The sequence below is a fragment of the Paraphaeosphaeria sporulosa genome (assembly GCF_001642045.1).
Source record: "Paraphaeosphaeria sporulosa strain AP3s5-JAC2a unplaced genomic scaffold CC84scaffold_3, whole genome shotgun sequence".
Taxonomy (NCBI): Eukaryota; Fungi; Ascomycota; class Dothideomycetes; order Pleosporales; family Didymosphaeriaceae; genus Paraphaeosphaeria; species Paraphaeosphaeria sporulosa.
In genome coordinates, this window is record NW_017253362.1 from 163,602 (window position 1) to 183,203 (window position 19,602).

Sequence of the window (19,602 nt, forward strand, 5' to 3'; positions counted from 1 at the left end):
GCTGGCCCGATGCGGTTAGCTATCGTCACGTGCTGTCGCGCCAAAACTTACGCTCCGCTACGCATGGTGGCTGCACCGCGTCTGCCATGTTACCCACCCTCAATGTCCCTCCTTAGACATGCTCAGCGACAAATCGACAGCTTAGGACGATACAGCCATCTCAATGCCTTTGTCAACGTCGCCAACCTCGAAACAGTCCTTGCTCGCGTCGCGACAGCGGCCGGCCCTTCGCCGACCGACAATGTAGATCCTCGCAGCCCAAACGGCAGGCTCGTCGCTATCAAGGACAATATATGTACAACCGATATACCTACCACGGCTGCATCCGGGATATTGAAGAAGTTCAACAGTCCGCACGATGCGACTGTGGTGAGGCAACTGCGCGAGGCAGGTGCGATCGTGCTGGGAAAGACGAACATGGATGAGTTTGGCATGGGGTCGCACACCACACACTCGCATTTTGGAGCGACAAAATCCCAGTGTGATGGCGTGGAGCGCAGCGCTGGAGGCAGCTCAGGCGGAAGCGCTGTGGCGGTCGCGACGGGGCAATGCTGGGCGGCATTGGGAACCGACACAGGCGGCTCTGTCAGGTTACCCGCTGCCTATACTGGGACCGTCGGATTCAAGCCGAGCTATGGGCTGCTCAGTCGATGGGGAGTGATCGCATATGCAAACTCCCTGGACACGGTCGGTATACTTGGCACCGACGTGGACAGCGTGGAAGGCATTTTTGATATCACGAATGCATACGACCGTCAAGATCCTACGTCTTTGGACCCTACAACACGTTCTGGCCTCCCAGTTGAGGAGCCAGCGCCATCAAAAACGTTGAAGGTCGGAGTGCCGATAGATTATAACATCTCATCTCTCGACCCTGCCGTGCGGAAGGCATGGTTGCGTTCCCTCCAGCTCCTACAAAAGCGCGGCCACACACTACACAAAGTACATCTGCCCGCGACTCAGCACGCGCTCTCCGCATACTACGTTCTCGCACCCGCGGAAGCATCGAGTAATCTGGCCAAGTATGACGGCGTTCGCTACGGATCCCGAGCAGAAGGCAAAGATGGCACACCGGAGAGTGTACTGTTTGCAAAGACGCGGGGAGAAGGGTTTGGTCCCGAAGTCCAGCGGAGGATTCTTCTGGGAGCATTCTCGCTGAGTGCGCAGGCTATTGACAACTACTTCATCCAGGCCCAGAAGGTGAGGAGGCTAGTGCAGCAGGACTTTGACAAGGCATTCGCTACGCCGAATTGCTTGAACAGCTTAGAGTACGGCAAGAAAGCAGATGGCGTGGACGTCCTCTTGTGTCCCACGGCCCCAACGCTAGCGCCGAAATTCTCCGAGATTAAGGACCAGAAGCCGTTGCATGCGTACATGAACGACGTCTTTACGGTGCCTGCCAGTCTGGCTGGCCTTCCAGCAATCAGTGTACCGATTCAAGTCGACAAAGCTACCAAAAGCGAAAGTGCAGGAGCCGCCGGGATGCAGATCATAGGGCAGTATGGCGACGATAAACTGGTTCTTGCTGTGGCCCGACAGCTTCTGGAAGCTGCCAAAGCCGGCTGATTAGACTGTCTGTACAAGAGTACCGAATAGATACCCATGCAAAGATCACATCCCATTTCTTCCCCCCCCCGGACAAGTGACCAGCAATCAAGTCCGCACTTGAGATGACAGAAAGTTCGAAGTTCGAGAGACGCAGGATTAGCTCTCGTAAGCAGCCTTTCCAGCACAATTCCTAAGTGGGACGTCGCGACAGTGCAAGCATACAAAACGACGGTTTCAATTGAAGCACTACGTAACCCCGTGCCAGGCACGCCGCTTTTTCTCCTCCGCCATGCCCCCGCCTTCCTCCAGAATTCTCCTAAGCTGTGGTCCATCGTCCAGGATCACAGCGCTGACATGGTGGAAGGTGTAGCGCAGTGACGGGGCGCAATTACGACGAGGCGCTTAGTGGCTGCACGAGCTGCAGCCGCAGCTGTTGCAGTTGCCGTTGCAGTTGGCGCAGTTGGAGCAGGAGCTGTGGATCAAAGTCAGCATCCGTGTCTCTCTGATAACGACCACATCTCCGCCCCTCGACACCCTCTCGAAGGCCCTGCTCATCCCCAACTCGCTCCACCCCAACACCAAGGGACAAGAACCGCTCGGGGCACCGCCGCACATACCAGGGAGACATGATGTATGATTGGTAGCTGGAAAAAGCCGGAACGTGTGTGATTGGTCGGATGGCGTTGCTGAGGTGCAATGCTAAGGCTGGCGGACATCATGGTGCGCAACCACCGCTCTATATATACTTGCTCGACGAGCCCCCGGCCCCATGCCACCTACCACAGCTACTCTGCAGGAGAACTAGCGTAGGCGCCGGCGTGCAGAAGAAGCATGTGTGCGCATGCCACGCGCACATGCGTGGGCTTGCCGTGTATGGAGTGGAGGTGCGAGACGGGATGGGTATGGGCGAATGGGGCGGGCTTGGAGACGGAATTACCCCGCTCTGCTGCGAAGTGTGAATGTCGAGGGCGTCGTATCGGGCGATGAGGTTGAGATGTGCGTGGTGGTGAGGCCTATGGGAATTGCAGGCGGGCCACCATCTCACGAGCGAGAGTGGAGATCAGGCCTACTCAACCCGCTTGGCGTATCGCGGATTGCAGGACGAGCTCGTGCAGTAGGCGGGAGAGATACGGCCGAGCTGGGCTGCAGGTTGGAGGCGTATATCAATTGAGGTGGGCGGGGTTTGTGCTGCCCGGTGAGATCTGCCTGACATGTAGGTATACATCGCCCTCTCGACGCTGTTCGACGTGCAGTACAAGTTAGAGAGCGTTCACCATACCAAGCACTCGCAAAATAGCAGACGCGGAACATGCGTGCCCGCAATTCACAACTGCCGGCGCACGACACCAGCAGTGGAGAGACCCAAGCTTGGCTTGGAAGCTGCATACCAGTGCTCTCACACGCGCAAGCAGTCCCCTCATAGGCCCAGTTGCTCGGATCCCAACGGCAGGAGGCGGTCCTCGTGTTCGGCGTGTTCAGTTCAAAGCCGAATCCGAAGCTCTCGTCGTCGGCAAGCCATCCGTCTTCCTGGGCTCCGGCCACGATGTACCAATCCTCTTGTGTGACATGTGTTCTGAGTCTGTAACGCCAACTTCAAGAGTCCCAGTAGGGTGCAAGTACGACATTCGCACCTCGCGAACAGGCGTTTAGGGTGGCTGCGGCACCAGCGGCTTTCTCCGCTTTGCAACTTGGCCGGACGTTTTCTTTCTTTTGCCTGGATCCTCCGCCGGAAGGACTATCGGGTATGTCTGACCGTGTGCCGACCCAGTGCGGCCTGGATCGTCTCAAGATGATCCATGGCCACCGAGTCCGCAGCTGTTACCCCCCACAACGTGTGCCAAACAGATCCCAACGCGGCAACAACAGCGGCGAAACATCAGCCTACCGAGAAGTGTCGTCTTGCAGAGCAGAACCGCCTTCTTGTTCAAGGTACCGCTGTTCTCCCACCCAGTGGGTGCACAAAACCCCGCATGTCCAGCGCGTGAGACGACTCGGCGGAACGCAACCCTCAACGACGCTGCTACGATCTGCAACGAGCAGCACACACGTCAATGCTGTGTCGTGGTTCCCGCTGTAATTGCTCTTCAAGACCTCATTTGGTCCGAAGGCTGCATGTGTAAAGCCGCCACAAGATGGCTCCTCCACATGACCACCAGACATTTGCTTCGATGCCTCATCCTACCACGTGTATAAAGGCGGTACATCTGACCTCAGATCCCGCCGTAGACTACAACAGCGCGGTGCCTCGCTTCCCCGTTACCATAGTGTACACCCAGAGCACCGTCGTTCGGTATGGTCCTGCCAAAGCGCAGAAGCAGCGCAAAGGCATGCTGATAAGCGTACATGCCTAGACGCACGCCGCGCGACTCTTCGGCCTCGAAAGCCGTCCGTGTCCTGCCCTGCGGTGCACCACTCTGCAGCCATCATCGCTGCCCAATGGTCGACTTGTAAACGCACAGCGCCCGTGGGCAACGTCCTCGGCCCTGTCTGCTTCTCGCCCTTCCGCCTTTCCTACCTTCCTCGGGACTGTCACTTTTGATGTCAATACATCGCACATCACCTAGCCCTGTTTCGCACGCAGCGAATGCGGGAAACGTGCACAGTAGGCAGACCAAAGTTTGCATGCCATGAGGAAGTGCAGTGTCACATCGCCAAAGCCGCGAGCATCCCACGTCGTCTAGCCCCTTTTGATTCATTCGAATATGGAGAAACTTTTGTCTATCATCCTCATTTCTCGTCGCCATCGTTGCAATAGCATGTGGCCTCGCCTTTCCTTACGGCCCCTCTGCACACGGCCTCAGCAATGACGGCACGTCCAGCGCCAACGGCACCCCACCCTACGAGCTGCCCGCCTGCTTCACGAGTTCCGCAACCTTGCGCGCCAGATCCTCGGCCTCGGCCTTGGTCGCAGCCTCTGCGTACACGCGCACCGCGTCCTCGGTACCGCTCGCGCGCGCAAAACTCCGCCCCTGTCGCACCTTGCTGACCTCGGCGTCGATCTGCTTTTGCAGGCCCTCTGGTGAAGTAAGTCTGCGCTCGGCGTCGGTGGTCTTGAAGATGGTGCGGTCGGAGACGAGGACCTTGAGCAGGCGGTTGGGCAGATCGGTGTACGTGGACAGCCACTCCTGGGTGGTCCAGCTCTTGTGCGCGAGGACGACCTCGACGAGGAGCGCGTCGGAGAGGGCGTCGCCGACGGACTGGTTGATGAGGTCGATGCAGGCGCGCAGGACGGACAGGGCATCGGCCTGGCCGGGGTTCTTGGGCTCGTACTTTGCGATGGTGTCGAGGGTGTCGGGCGAGAAGATGACGGTGCCGTGGCCGTTGGCCTCGAAGTAGACGCCGATGTCGAGCTTCTCGGCGGCGTGGTGCAGGTGCTTGACGCCGGTGGGGGTGCAGTCGACCTTGAGCTTGAGGTGCTGCTCGACGTACTGGGTTGCGGCGCCATTGGCGTAGGCGGTCTGAACGACGCCGATCTTGATGGAGTCGGCGAGGCCAGCGCTGCGGACCTGGTCGCCCAGGAAGGAGGCGACAAGCGTGGCGATGCGGTCGCCATCGAGCAGGCGGAAGACGTTCGACTGGTCCTTGAAGTAGAAGACGACGCGGTCGGCGTCGCCGTCGAGGGAGCAGCAGCGGTCGCCGGGGCCGGTCTTGGACGAGGGGGGTGCGCGCTGGTTGGTCTTGACGAAGTCGGCACCGCACTGCAGGCGTTAGCATGAATCATGAGGTGGATACGAACGGCGTTACGTCGACGTTGAGGCTCTCGGGCTTGATGACGTTGTCGTTGACGACGTGGATCTCGAGGGCCTCCTCCTTGGGCGGCAGGTACTTGATGAGCTCGACCAGCTTGGGCCCGCCGACGCCGTTGGCGCAGTCGACGGTCAAGCTCCCCTGGGGCTTCTTGCCCTTGAGCGCCGTCTTGAAGGCGGCGCCGAACTTCTCGTAGTAGCCCTTCTCGGTGGGGGTGCCGTAGGCGTCCTTGGTGCCCTCGGTGTTGAGGCAGCGCACCATGTAGTGCAGCTGCGGCGTGGTCAGGAAGCCGTAGTCCTTGACCTCAGCGCCCGCCGCCTTGAGGCCGTCCTGCACGCAGCCCAGCAAGCGGGCGCCCGACGCGCGCGTGTCCCGGGCGACGACGACGCGGGCGGGGGCGTCGAGGTCGATCTTGTACTTGGACGCGATCTCGTTGTAGTACTGCAGCACCTCGTCGCCGTTGGCCTTGTTGGCCATGTCGGTGCTGAGCACCTCCCACTCCTCCTGCAGCATGTTGCCCTGCTGCCATTAGCTCAGGCCTTGCGTGCGCACGGCGTGGGCACCCACCAGCGGCTCGACCAGCTTCACGCCGTTGTCCTCGGGGGGGTTGTGCGACGCCGTGATCATGACACCGATCCATTTTCCCTTGAGCGAGCGCGACCGCAGCGCGGCGACGAGGCCCACGCGCGTGAGCACCGAGTCGAGGACGTCGCTGCATCCGTAAGCTTGCGTCCATGCTGAGTTCGTCTGGGGCGGTGCGAGGCGGGAGCGGGAGCCATCGTGGTGCATGGTGAGCCAATCGCAGGCGGGGTCGAGGGGCTCCCAACCGCATGCCACACGATGCACACTACATCATCGCAAGGCAACGTGTGCAGACTTACGCCTTTGTCCTGAACTGCTCTCGGTCAGCGCACTCCTGAAGCCCCTCGATCGCGCGCACCTACCCCAGCAGTTCCATATGTGTACTTGAGGCCCTCGGGCGCGGGGTGCTTCTGCACGGCGTCGACAATGGCGTTGGACATGACGAGGCCTTCGTGTGGGCAGCCAGCTCTTGGTCGGGGCAATTGCAGTAAGAAGAGATTACAAAAGGCGTGTATGCAACAGAAGAAGGAAACAAAGCTAGGCTAACAAGAGAAGAGAGAAAACAGGCGGGGGCCCGGTGTAAGTCGCTCGCGCTCGCCCATCAGGACCCCGCTGAGCCTCAATCTCACCGCAACACGCCGCCCAACCACGTCGCCCGCCCGTCGCGCGCTAGCAAGGTTTGGGCGACGCCACGCTCTGACGTCGCTGAGAGCTGAAACTACGCCTCAGCTGCATTCTCGTATGTAGTGGTCGCTTTGCAAGCATGTCTTCGCTCTCGTACAGATTCCAGGCTGGTCGCTAATTCTTCATGTCCACGCCAGTGCCTCCGCATCTCCAGGATGTAGCCACCTCGCTTCGCACGCCTCGCTACTGCCGATAATGTAAGTACTGTCCACCAGGATCACCAGGATTGCTAACGTCTGTGGTTACATACCGTTGAGGGACCTCTGCATGATCGACGTGTGCGCCAGGTGGCCATTCCCTGTACTGTTCACTCTCTGATCTCGTCACTACCACAGGTAGCACTTTGTACCCACGGCCAACATTGAGCTTTTAATCCTTCGTGCGCATATGAGCAATCCCCGCCCGCCTGCTGATCACACTCGCTACCGGCAGCTTTTCCGGCAGCTTTTCGAATGGCATAAACAAAGGTGTCTAATTTACGCTATATGTGCTCCAGAAACCCCTAATCCTATCCTGCCAGCACGGTTCACCAACAGCGCGCTGTCACGATCTTTCTCAAGATACGAAATAGCTCCTTGTCAGTAAGGATGTCACCAACAGTGTCTTGATCCACACTGCGGTGGAATCGGCCACATCCATACATGCGACGAGATATAGACTCATTGGCGGATCGATGTTGATCCCGTCGGAGTAGCACTCGCGACCACTGTTGGTGATTGGTATCTTGGCAAAAGTCGCACCGATGGCCTTGACCGGCCCAGTATACCTGCTATCTTCTGGGTGGTGGCTTGCCCGACCTGAGCTTCTGCAGCTCCAACGATGGTGGTAGGGCTTATGGCATAGACCACATGTCCATAGTAGTAGAACAGTCAGGCTGAACGATTGTCTCCCAAACCTGAGAAAACACGATCTTGCCATCAGGACCATGAAGGTCGTAGCGGCCTTCGACAACACGGGGGCACATCACATCAGCATGAAGGTGAGCATGGGCGAATCAGTCTCGCAAGAACACGTACCGTCCATATCTTGCACGGGTGCCATGCTTGCTGAGCAAAAAGCATCTCAAGCTTGCTCAAAACGTGATCGTCCTTTGGGTCGGGTGGATGTGAGAGGGGGAAAAGGTTTGCTCCTAGAGTGGATGGTGCTGGGTGAGGGCGTGCAGCTTTTTCTTGCAGCTGGTTAGAGGTGGACGAGGATATGGTAAATAACACTTCAGCCTTGCAAAAGCCAGGGTTGACATGATGAGGGCCATATGACGGATAGTAGGCCATGGGCGGTGCGCGAGCAAGCCGTAAAGCGCTCTCTGAAGGCCCGGCCCCAATCGAGTCGCGATCAGGCCGCGCTCTTCCTCCACAATGGGGATCTTGTGCATGCTGCGGGTTCCGCGCGCACATCATTAGCTGAAGCACCGATTCTTATTGAACAATCGTCCATGGAGATCGTTAGCTGTGGTTTCGGTATTCAAAGGTATCGAGCGTAAGGCTAAGTGTGTAATATTATACAGCAATGCGCCCGCCCATTATGCCGACGTGATGCCCCGCTCGATGATTTCAGGCCAGCACCACGCGCTACCGTACCTGAGCTGAAGGAAGACGTTCTGCTTGAGCAATTTTTATGCGCCCATCTCTCGTCTTAATTCTAGAAGTACCATTTCGCGTGCAAGGTCTCCTCTCTGAATAGGTCTATTCTTCTACGCAAGCCGATGCAAGTACATCGGGGCGCTTTTGAATACAAGCCCCCGGGTATTAGCGTCAGCCAATCCCATCACGGATTGAAGTACCCCAAATTCTTGCATTCAACAGTCGACGGAAAATCTGTCCGACAAATGGGCGCCGACCCTTGATGCATGATCGTCTGCATCGCCCAAAAGTTATATCAGAACCATGGCCCTAGCCCACTTGTGACTAGTCTCCCGACGCATACGCCCAGTGAATTGCCTACTTGTGGCATCTGGGGCACTGTAGGACCTACTACAGTCCTAGACATAATCAGCCTTCAATTTAATTTCAGCCTTTCCATTGCTGAGGTAGAACACTATCCCAAAGCATTCGTTGCTCCGTACAACATATCCTATGACCGACATGCATTTCAGCAAAACACTTTTTGGCCTCGGTTTTTCCGTGGGCAGTGCGCGTGGTGTCTCGGTTCTCACCGTTACCAATCAGTGCTCAGAGAACATCCACGTCGTCTACGGCAACGAGCAGTACAGAGCGGCAACCGTCAATTTAGCAAGTAGAAAGGATTTCGACGTCCTCCTCTCTGGTGAAGGTATGTATACTCGAGATCTGACGCGGCTTCAGAACATCGACTGATACTCGACTCAACACAGGATACAGTGTTGGATCCTCGACTGATCTCAACTTCTACTCAGCAAAAGTTCCGAAACTGATCTTTGGTTTCTCCGGTAATACTGCAAACGGCTTGCTATATTATAGTATTGCTGCAGATTATGGCAATCCGTTCACCGGGCAGTCGTTTGCTCTCACAGGCGACAACAGTCAATGCACGCCGGTCACCTCGCCTAACAGAGTAACCTATGCTTGCTCGGATTCTTCTAGCTTCACGTTTGTTGCGTGCGGCTGAATGCTGAACTAGGTGTCAGGTGTGGTGATTAAGCTTGTACCAAGGTACAATATGTTGCCTACGTATAGGCATTCTTTACAAGTACTGGCGCACAGCTAATGTATACTGGAGATGCTTAAAAACACTCTTTTTCAATCCAGAATGTCTCCTTTCTCGTCGGACTTGGGTATTCACACACACTCAGATCGATAAAGTCCAGAAGTGATATTCGATCAATGTTGAGTGTTTCTTTCTCAGCATACCTAATTCTTTAGAGGCCAGAGAATACATTTTTGGTACCATCTAACGACGAGAGAGGAGCATTGCTCGGGCTCGGTTTGAATTGGAGGGAAAGTTCTGGAGCTCTGAGGATGCACGGTCAGAGTAAACATTGACGAGCGCTTGGAGACCCCGCAGTCTTGCTGAGCAAGCCGCCGGCCCAAACACTACCCACGTGAAGAGAATCGAGAAAGGTTTAGAGGTCGCAACAAGCTCAAGTTGCAAATATACTTCAGGTTTTACATCCGACGAAAGGCTAGATATAACACTGACTGGGTTGTTGAAGGTCCGTTTCGGCTCCGATCGATCCGCGCGGAGCTGTATCAAGTCTAGTGGGTACTTACGTGCTATACTAGTTTGGGAACCGCGCGCGATTGCAGTCTTGATAAGATTCTCACATATTGTATTGCGTTGGTCATCTCGCTATGTGGAATGAGAAATGATGTGCAAAGTCCACAACCAGTCCATTAGAAATCAGAGGTGCCATCATGCTCGAGTTGCGCGACATTGACTCTACACGACATCGAACCACATTGATTTCTTGATCCCATAACGACAATTTCCTCATCATGGTTGTAGTCGCTGTCGCTGGTGGAACTGGACGTGTAGGGAGAACGATTGTGGATGCGCTGAGACAGAGCCGAAAGCATGAGGTGATTGTGTTGACTCGTAACGTAAGTTCAAGTGGCAGACGGGGAGGCTGCAACTAATAGATGACAGGCAACTGGAGATGGTGATCCAGCTAACGATGAATTGGTGATCGACTATGGAAATCTCGAGCAAGTGACCGAACTACTGGAATCCAGGAATGTGCACACTGTGATCTCAACCATTGCGGTTCTAACTGAAGCCACCGGCAAATCAGAGCTCGATCTAGTGGCCGCATCAGATAAGTCCTCGGCGACAAAGCGCTTCATTGCGAGCAACTGGGGCGGCGTCATACCTTCCGATGAGTAAGTCACCAGCAGAAGCCGTCTTTAACCATAACTTTGCTGAATATCATCTCTCAGGGCGCTTCGGATTCCCTTCCAGCCATTCCGTATAGCGACGATTGAAGCGCTCAAAAAAACAAGCCTCGAATGGACTCAGTTTCAGAACGGATACTTCGTTGACTACTATGGCATGCCGTATGTAGAATCTCCCCTGAAGCCGTTAACGTTCGTGCTGGATGTTGCGAATAAAGCTGCCTCAATACCTGGGACTGGAAATGAGATCATGACCTTCACCTACACCAAAGACTTGGGGAAATTTGTTGTCGCGGCGCTCGATCTGCCAAAATGGACATATCCGATGGTCTGCTACAGTGACAAAACTACCTGGAACAAGGCCGTCAAGCTCGCTGAAGAGATCAGAGGTATATTGGAACTGAACCGCGCTATCATTACACGCTAACGATCGTAGGATCCAAGTTTGCCGTTGCCTACGACTCGATCGAAAAACTTCAGAGTGGAGAAATCACGGAACTACCATCCCATGTACCAGCCTATTCGTTTATTCCAAAGTCTTTGCTGTATAGCATTCAGTCCAAGTTCGGACTGTACGTTGCATATGGATTGTTTGACATGCCTGAGGAGGGATCTCTGAACCAACTATTCCCGGAAATCAAGACTGTCACAGTGGAGGAGATTCTTGGGCATTGGAAAGGAAAATGAGCCAGAGCTGCATCACGGGAAAATGTCTACATCGACCCACTGGCGGTTTTAATGGAGGTGAAGATTGTAGCGTAAACGAGGGCGACGGTTTATTGGCATACCTCATTCTTTCACAGCCACTGATATGGTGCTACTTCTGTCACGTAAAGCAATAATGAACGGAAAATTACCATGGTCGCGATGGGAGAGTCCACTAGTAGACTTGATGCTCACTTTACGTTATTACAAGGACCTAGTCATTTTGAGTACGCTGGCTTCTCATCCTACAGTCTAGGCTATTCTATGATCCCCTCGGGACCCAATGTTCTATTCAATCCGTCTACCCCAGCATTTTCTTCAAATCCCCAAAGGTAGAAACCTCTAAGAAGAAAGCATCGCGAATCTCCGTCTTGAGCTCCTCACGCAGCCTCTGGGAGAGGACAAGAGACATAAGCGAGTCGAGGCCGAAATCTGCAACGTTCGCATCATCAGTAAGCATTCGAACGTCAACAGCTAGTTCCTCCGCTATGATTCCGAACGCACGGTCAGTCGATCCAGAGTCTCCCGTAACCAGAGTGGGTTGTTTTTGCTTAATCTCCTGCGTCTCGATGCTCGGTGCAGGTGAAGGTGGTGTCAACAGGCCTGAAACGACTTTAGAGTCGCCTATGAAAAGTGAAGGCTGATTCGAATGCATCTTGGACGTGTTCCCACCGGAAATCATCGAAGATGGAGGGGCGACGCTCTGGGGAGGAACAGCAACCCGGGCACTATCTTTTGTTGTTGGAGGGCTGAAGAACCGACTCAACATGACGCGCGGCCATTGCTTGAACACAATTGCCTCAACTACACCGACGATCTCGTCATTTTGGAGAATATATACGTCGCCAACAAAGTCATTCTTCCCGGCAGGGATCATTCGGACGTATGCCAAATATCGCCCACCAGGCGTGAGCGGCTTCGCAAACTTCATCGACTTCCAAGACGGGGTGATGTAGAAGTATTTGGTGTTATCGAAATGAGTGCCTCCGTTGAGAATGAAGCCAGAAAGTGACACACAGCCGTCGATGAAGTGTGGAGGCACCGTCCACGAGCCAGCGGTATCGGAAGGGAATTCTACTTCGGCCACGGCTTCATCTCTATTGAGAATGACAGACTTCATCGTCCGATACATGTCCGAGTAGCCTACCAGCTTTCCGAAGAGGCTGTAAGCCAGATTGGTGGTCAGCTTGTCGGCCTTTCCATTCGCTGCCAGGTCATATAAGTCCGCGATACGACTTGTTACAAGGCCTACTGAGCGAGACCATGTCAACAGCCATGATGAAGGGTCCTCATAGAAGACAGATGCATGGCAGTACCACAAATCTTTGTCTGGATTGTACCATTTGATATGAGCTTGGCCCTTTTGCAAGTCGGCCTCGGCGCTCACAACGATCGGCTGGGCTTCAGTTGGGTTGTAATGTTTGACAACGGGTTCGTGATACTCGAAGTCCGCAACATTGATGCCAATGTTGGATGAGGCTGGAATACCCTTATCAAGAATGCGTTTCGCGACTGTGAAAGCCATGTCTGCATGGAGGAACTACGGTTGTTAGAAACACAGCGTCAAAACTTTGTAATGGCAATCGATAAACTCACCGAAGATGCGACTCCATAGTCATTCATTGCATGTCCTTCGATAACATCCTTGAGCGCTGGATCGGTCATGTCAGACTCTGCCAAGAGCTGTCCTGAAGACTCAGTATAGCTCTCAGAGCGAATATTGTGGATGCTTGTCGTCCGGAAGCCTTTCACGGTCTGAATCGTGGTTGCGCTTAAACTGGGGTCAGATAGTGCCTGTCCTTTTGTAAGATTCCAGTCTCCTGTGTACTGAATCCAATAGTTTTTGTTGTTCCATGCGTATGTAGGAGTATCGACCAGTCGAAGCGCCGGTTCAAAAGGTAAATGGTATTCCGACCAATCTACGGATACACCAGCATTGTACAAAGCAACGAGTGTCTCGCCGACTGTCGTCCAATTGTTTTTGTCTCGATGCAGGGTTGGGCATGTCAGTCGCGTGTCCGACAGCGTCTTTGCGATAAAGCTGACACAGCAAGGGTGATGGCCAACCTCCACCCAGACACTGGACTCTGCAATGACGCCAGTTTGGCGGGCAGCATGAAGTCCACCAACATAGTCGACTGTCTCCCTCGTTGCCTTGGCCAAGTATGCAACGTCGATGTCGGATGTCAGGACTTGGGAGCAACGCGGTGAAATAACAGGGATCTTTGGATGCTTGGGCACAACAGCTTGCGTCAACTTGACGAAGTCATCCAGTAGGGCCTCCATCTGACTTGTGTGGTACGCATGGGGCACATCCAGTTTAAAGGTCCTGTAGCCCGCTTTCCCGAGAACAGTGGCCAGAGCATCGAGATCTGCGACAGCACCCCCCACCACAGTCTCCTGTGGACCATTGATGCAGGCTACTTCGAATGGGGCTCCGTTGGCGGCGGTCTGAATGGCCTCTAAAGATGCTCGAACCGACAACATCCCATGCGTAGCAGGCGTACAAATAGTCTCTAGTAGCATCGCACGCGTCCCGACGAGGAAGATCGTATCAGTGTCAGAGAAAACACCGGCTGCATTCAACGCAGCGTACTCTCCTAGACTATGTCCTATAACGACACTTGGAGTAACACCGTACGATGCCCAGAGTTTTGTGAGGGCAATCTCTACGCACACGATAGCCAGATGCATTGAGATAGTCGGTACATCTTTGACATTGCAGGTGCCCTTTATAACGGGTAAGAAGGATGGGAACTTTTGGCGTCGAGCAATACCGTCGAGTCGGTCTAGGTGTTGCTGGAAAGATCTGGAATCCTTGTATAGCTGGGCACCGATGCCGACGTAGAACGTTCCCTGTCCCGTGAAAGCAAAGGCCACGGTCGGTTGCTTGGAAGGGGTCGGCAACTGACTTGCTGTGGTTTCGATACTCTCATGGAGGCGCTTCACAGCCTCCTGGCAAGAAGTTACCAACATCGAAACTCGGTAGTTGTAATGCATCTTCCGTGCAGATAGAGTGTACGATAGGTCAGCGATCGAAAGATTAGGCCGTGCTTCGACGTAGGCGACGAGACGTCTGAGATTCTGTTCAAGAGAGTGCGGCGTTTTGGCCGAGATTGTGATTGGATGAGTAGGTCGCGAGTCCTCGCCAACTCTGGGGCGTGCTGTTGCTTCTTCTAGTATCATTGCCGTGTTGCCCCCAGCTGCGCCAAAGTTGTTCACCATAGCTAAACGCTTTTGTTCGCTGCTTCTTTCCCACGGCGTGGCTGTGAACGGAATGATGACGCCTCTCTTGTCTAGATCCTTGGGCAGAGCTGGGTTCAACGCGGTCTTGATACCAACGTGTGGAGGGATTACGCCCTTATCAAACACTAGCACAGTCTTTATGAAAGACATGATACCAGCGGCAGCTTCTCCGTGTCCAACGTTGGCCTTCACTGATCCGATGTGTAGACTGGTGTTTCTTGGCTGTCCTGGAGCAAAGACACTTGTTACCGACCTCATCTCGGTTGGATCTCCAGCACCGGTGCCCGTCCCGTGGAACTCTACGTAGCCCACGGAGAGTGGATCGATCCCAGCGCGTTTTACCATCTGGTTGTAGAGATGGGCTTGGGCCAGGTCGTGGGGGTGGGTGATGGAGACAGCCTCGGCCGAATGGTCAGTGCCAGCCGCGAGAACGACAGCAAGAATGTTGTCCTGAAGTGCAATTATAACGTTAGCTTGGACTGAATTATTGCACACACCTATCACAAAGTCGTCTCGTCGGGGCGGGGGAAGATCTCCTCCAGGCTGAGGATCTCGAGATGCTCTTGACACGCGCTACGGGAACACTTACATTATCAGCTTCAGCGTCTTCGAGTCGTTTGAGAACGACACTGCCGACACCATCGGCACGACAGTAGCCGTCTGCTCCCTCATCCCATGTTTTGCACCCTCCGGTGGGCGACAAGAAATGGCCCCTGCTCAAGCCAGCATAAACGTCCGAGTTGGTGATGATGTTCATGCCACCTGTGATGGCCATATCAATATCGCCACTCCAAAGGGAGGTACAGGCGGCTTGAATGGCAGCCAAACTGGACGAACAAGCTGTATCAATGCTGTAGCTTGGCCCCCAGAATTTCAGGAAGTAATTGATACGACCAGGGCCAAAAGCTCTGCATCCCCCGGAGATGAAGTATGTCCCAATGTCTTGACCTGAGTTGACCTCACGATAATCGTCGCTGGCGCATCCGTAAAATGTGCCAACCCGACGTTGGTGAATACCTCTGCCATTAACGTAACCGGAACTTTCGAGAGCTTCATAAGCTGTCACTAGAGCCAAGCGCTGCATGGGATCGGTCTGCTCGGCCTCACGTGGAGACATACCGAAAAAGAAAGCATCGAAGAGTCCTGGATCGTCCACAAAACAGCCGTAAGGCGTCTTGGATGTATTAGGTTTTTGTTCTGTCGCGTCCACATGGCTCGCTGCATCGAATCGATCTGGTGGTACAGGCGCATGGACATCACGACCCTGTGCTAGTAGTTCCCAGAATTTCTCTGTATCATTAGCGCCTCCAGGGAACCTGCACGCCATGCCAACGACGGCAATCTTGGCCGACTTCGCATCTCGTGGTGAACTTTGGCCTAAGTTCAGACCCATAACGGTTGGCATCATGATCTCGTGTGACATGGAAGCGGTAGGTAGCTCGGCACTCCATCTGTCGAGCACACTCGCCATGTAGTGCGAAGGCTGCAAACTCCACAGCTGTAACTCGTTCGGTGAGAGTCGTTTCAGATGATCGGAGACGCCATCAATAGTTTGGTCCCAACGAATACTTTGCGTCAAAATTTCCGTCATCAATTCTGTGAGTACCGCAACACCCTCTGTTGATTCTAGAGGTCGTCCGGTTACCGGAGAGAATATGGGGAAGCACAAATGGCTGCTTAGTGTAATGCCTTCGAAGATCTCTTTGACATGCTCCGCACCGTAGGTCTTGGCGTTATGCCACGTACCCTGAACCTTTCTCATTGGTACGTTTTTTGTCTTTTTGAAGAAATCGGACTCCGAGAAGAGACATTTGAGCGTTGATGGAGGGCCACCTATGCTCACTGACAGATCGTCGGCGTTGAAGACTGTTGCCATGCTGGCTTGAGGATATGCCTAGAGGGATGTGAGTCATGTTTCATAGTGGTACAGGTAGCAAAATCTCACCTTTTTAGCGTTGAACTGTGCTACAGCTTCTTCTGCGTCCTTATGGCCGGCACCGTGGGCGCAGTACACCCAGGCCTAAAACGTCGAAGTTAGCCAAATGGACTCAGGTTTAGCAATCCAAATTCACTCGTGATCTAAAGTAACTACTCGGTCTCAAGAATCAATGGGATGTTTGCTTACTCCATCCGCGTTGATCTCATCAGGCGACACTTCAGACGACCGGCAAACTTGATCTACAATAAGCCCGAATCGAAAAGTGATTTTGGTGATTTCAGCGGCGACGATTGGAAGCAAAAGAGGAGTGGGAGATAGTGCGATAGCTGCTCCAGAGAGTAGGCCAGGACCGCGGCCCAATAGCACTGTGTTTTCTGATCGGAATTTGTATTCGAGAGGGTTTGCTTCATGGTGGCTTCGGATAGTCAGCGCCGATGTTCGAACCAACACTACATTTATACTGACGCGATAAAGATACCCAGCTGGAAGACTAGCACAAGTACTCGCTCAATAGCCCCACCCAAGGGTGTCTTCCTGAGAGCAAGAACGCTGTCGGTCAAGTCAAGTACGCTCTCAAAAGTAGGAACCAGGTCTCTCTGAGCTCTCTCTAGTTGCCGGCATTCTTGCTTCAAAGAGCTGGTAATAGCCTCAAGAGTTGATGCAAGGATAGGATAATTCCTTTCCTTGCTTAGCAAATGTAACTTCCTGAAGAGAATCCGCTGGTCCCCTTCCGGGTCCCCTTGAGGAATCTCGCCAGAAAGATAGATGACCTTCGCATGTGCCATAGTATTTCGGGTTCGCATAAGATCTTGAGGTTGCAGCTAAAAGGATGGTCTTGAAGATATTCGACCACGTAGTTGAGCGTGGAAGGTGTTCGGATTGTGTTTGCAGTATTCACGTTGAAGTGATTGACTGATGGGAGGCTTGAATCCGTATCGGTGTGTCTGACTTGCTATCTTAGTTGTCTGACAGCAGCGACATGAGGTCTGTTACAAAGCAACGGTCACTCGGCTAAGGAGCGCTATTCCCAAATTGGTCCAGATAAGTTTGAGATAATGTGAGAAGTGGACCGGCAGCCGAATTCCGGGGTTCGTAATTTCTCGGTCGCTCGGCTGAACGTCAGCATGAAGCCATTCCTGGACTTACTTTGGCACGGATGCAAGGCATGGAACCCAATGGCCGAATCGCGATGACCGCAATATACTCGGTATCTGGTCAATCGCTGCAAGCACTGTAGATCCGCCCGATCATAGTTCTGAAATCCGCGATTGCTTCCATACCTTTGATCCGCCAACTCGCATCGATAGCCTCGAGCGAGAAGGTTCAACACCATGGCAGAGCTCTTAGCAGAGATCAAGAAGCGCTTAACTTCCGGAGATGAGGCTTCGCGGAAACTCTTCCAACGTGACTTACACGAAACCATCGCGTCTGTTGAGACCCCGAAAGAGACGGCGATTCGACTGTAAGCTCATTTTTCTCCAATTGAATGAAACTACTGACGTTTGGAGGTCCCTCTATGTAAGCGAAGTTAATCATAGATATTTCTTTCCGCATTTACTGACCCTGCCTCATAGCCACTGCAGGCCGCAGCAGCTCGGATCGGCCATGATTTGAGGATATTCCAGACGCTGGACACTCAAGGACCCCAGACTGTGAGCGAACTGCAGGCTCTGACAGGCGCTCATGCTTTGACCCTCGGTGCGTGAAGCGCGCTCGTCATGACGTTCTTCACATGGTTTAGCTGATTGATTTTCAGGCCGCTTGCTAAGATACATGGCTTCTGTTGGATTGATTCGTCAGTCTTCAGCCGATACATTTGAAGCAAACAGCAAATGTCGTCATCTCGCTGCCCCCGAGGCTGTCACCATCGTAACTCATTTGTACGTAATGCTTTCGATAATCCTTAAGTCAGTGGCGCTGACCAGAAACTCCAAAAGCTTTGAGAACTGTGGCCCTTTGTTCCAGGAAATGCCAGCGTTCCTTCGCAAGAATAATTATCAAGATGTGACCGATGGCAAGGCGACTGTTTTCCAGCCGGCGTACCATACTGAGCTCGATACATATACATATTTCTCCCAGCATCCCGATAACTTGACGGCTCTGATCAAGTACATGGGACTGGAGCGAGATGTGCGAGGTCGCTGGTTGAAGGAGTACCCATTTGAGACACAAACCCAAAGCTGGAACCCGTCCGCAGAGGAAGCGCTTTTCGTAGACGTTGGCGGAAACGTGGGACACTACTGTGCACTTTTCAAAGGTCAATTTCCTCAACTTGCAGGACGTATCGTGCTGGAAGATTTGCCTGACACCCTCAATCATGCTCTGCCAACACCGGGAGTCGAGAAACTAGGACATGATTTCTTCCAACCGCAACCAATCAAAGGTGAGTTGAACGCTTGCGCAACATGGTGCGCTAAGAATCCTGAGATGGATAATGTCGATTTTGGGCTTATGTACTGATTACCCGATCCTAGGTGCCAAATTCTATCATCTGGGCTGGATTCTACACAACTGGAGCGACGAGAAAGCAAAGAACATCTTGCGCCAGATCAAAACAGCAATGGCACCTCACTCCGTGCTATTGATCAACGACATGATTCTCCCGGACTCCGGGGCGCCGCCATTCGCCACTGCGTTGGACTTGGTAATGCTTGGTGCATGCGGCAGCTTAGAAAGAACAGGGCAACAATGGAAGGAGCTACTCGGAGACGTAGGATTATCAATCAACGAGGCGGTTGTATATGACCAGGAATCTTTCCATGGCCTTATATCTGCTACAGTCGCATAGAAGAAGGGGCATGAAGCTAGAAGCATCAAATTCAACGACCAAATACAATGCATTATTATGTTCCCAATTTTGGTGCGAGACCCCGTAAAATTCGGTGTACACGGTAACGACAGCTATGTCACATCGCTTGAACAACGTCAAAGAAGTGGTGTATTGTTCTGCAGACTGGAAATAGGTACCGCGAAGTTAAGTCAGGGTTGTTGCGCTTTGTGAGATATACTCGAAAAGCCGACTCGTAGATTCGTTAGGCAACCCACTGGACATCTTGCAACTCTATGGTGGCTTTCCAGCCGTGTCCTGTATTATGATGACCATGCTTCTATGGCTCCATTGTTTCCTGAACATAAAGCATCGAGTGACGCAAGTGGCAGAAGCATTCACCCGGAACTCGGCTGCCGGGCGCCGAACGGGTGTCGAAAGAACGGCGCGCGAGATCGTACGTAGGCATTTGTTTTAGCCTGCCATATCAGGATAGTCGTTTCGTCAGGATTGGTACAAGGGTCGCCGTCTGGTCCGCAGTGGCGAAGCTTCGGCATATATACCACGCAACCAATTTG

At 53.4% G+C, this 19,602-nt stretch overlaps 7 protein-coding genes across 7 annotated transcripts; 4 read left to right on the forward strand and 3 right to left on the reverse strand.

Moving 5' to 3' along the window:
- Positions 1 to 81: 81 nt before the first annotated feature.
- Positions 82 to 1,871, forward strand: CC84DRAFT_1161908 (glutamyl-tRNA amidotransferase). Its single transcript, XM_018177858.1, has one exon. The coding sequence runs from the start codon at positions 103 to 105 to the stop codon at positions 1,564 to 1,566; it is 1,464 nt and encodes a 487-aa protein (XP_018038210.1). The 5' UTR covers positions 82 to 102; the 3' UTR covers positions 1,567 to 1,871.
- A 677-nt stretch (positions 1,872 to 2,548) lies between these two features.
- On the reverse strand, positions 2,549 to 3,113 carry CC84DRAFT_521631 (uncharacterized protein). The gene has a single exon (XM_018186609.1). It carries the CDS (start codon positions 2,932 to 2,934, stop codon positions 2,590 to 2,592), a length of 345 nt encoding a protein of 114 aa, XP_018038211.1. The 5' UTR covers positions 2,935 to 3,113; the 3' UTR covers positions 2,549 to 2,589.
- A 1,272-nt stretch (positions 3,114 to 4,385) lies between these two features.
- On the reverse strand, positions 4,386 to 6,317 carry CC84DRAFT_1085896 (Phosphoacetylglucosamine mutase; the record flags this gene model as incomplete). Its single annotated transcript, XM_018174128.1, has 5 exons — positions 4,386 to 5,246; positions 5,293 to 5,814; positions 5,863 to 6,007; positions 6,177 to 6,190; positions 6,240 to 6,317. 5 exons carry the CDS (start codon positions 6,315 to 6,317, stop codon positions 4,386 to 4,388), a joined length of 1,620 nt encoding a protein of 539 aa, XP_018038212.1.
- Positions 6,318 to 8,630: 2,313 nt separating this feature from the next.
- On the forward strand, positions 8,631 to 9,144 carry CC84DRAFT_1256818 (uncharacterized protein; the record flags this gene model as incomplete). Its single annotated transcript, XM_018184664.1, has 2 exons — positions 8,631 to 8,829; positions 8,891 to 9,144. 2 exons carry the CDS (start codon positions 8,634 to 8,636, stop codon positions 9,142 to 9,144), a joined length of 450 nt encoding a protein of 149 aa, XP_018038213.1.
- Positions 9,145 to 9,661: 517 nt separating this feature from the next.
- CC84DRAFT_1256819 (NAD(P)-binding protein) lies at positions 9,662 to 11,214 on the forward strand. Its single transcript, XM_018184665.1, has 4 exons — positions 9,662 to 10,076; positions 10,123 to 10,355; positions 10,413 to 10,756; positions 10,804 to 11,214. Exons 1-4 carry the CDS (start codon positions 9,972 to 9,974, stop codon positions 11,052 to 11,054), a joined length of 933 nt encoding a protein of 310 aa, XP_018038214.1. The 5' UTR covers positions 9,662 to 9,971; the 3' UTR covers positions 11,055 to 11,214.
- Positions 11,215 to 11,373: 159 nt separating this feature from the next.
- CC84DRAFT_1238826 (polyketide synthase) lies at positions 11,374 to 17,080 on the reverse strand (the record flags this gene model as incomplete). The annotated part of the gene is made up of 6 exons (XM_018183960.1): positions 16,723 to 17,080; positions 16,444 to 16,672; positions 16,264 to 16,338; positions 14,908 to 16,212; positions 12,669 to 14,768; positions 11,374 to 12,612 (listed from the first exon to the last, which is right to left on the reverse strand). Exons 1-6 carry the CDS (start codon positions 17,058 to 17,060, stop codon positions 11,374 to 11,376), a joined length of 5,286 nt encoding a protein of 1,761 aa, XP_018038215.1. The 5' UTR covers positions 17,061 to 17,080.
- Positions 17,081 to 17,546: 466 nt separating this feature from the next.
- On the forward strand, positions 17,547 to 19,081 carry CC84DRAFT_1238840 (S-adenosyl-L-methionine-dependent methyltransferase). Its single transcript, XM_018183961.1, has 6 exons — positions 17,547 to 17,719; positions 17,766 to 17,775; positions 17,832 to 17,955; positions 18,014 to 18,137; positions 18,195 to 18,640; positions 18,732 to 19,081. Exons 1-6 carry the CDS (start codon positions 17,589 to 17,591, stop codon positions 19,043 to 19,045), a joined length of 1,149 nt encoding a protein of 382 aa, XP_018038216.1. The 5' UTR covers positions 17,547 to 17,588; the 3' UTR covers positions 19,046 to 19,081.
- The last annotated feature ends 521 nt before the right edge of the window (positions 19,082 to 19,602 follow it).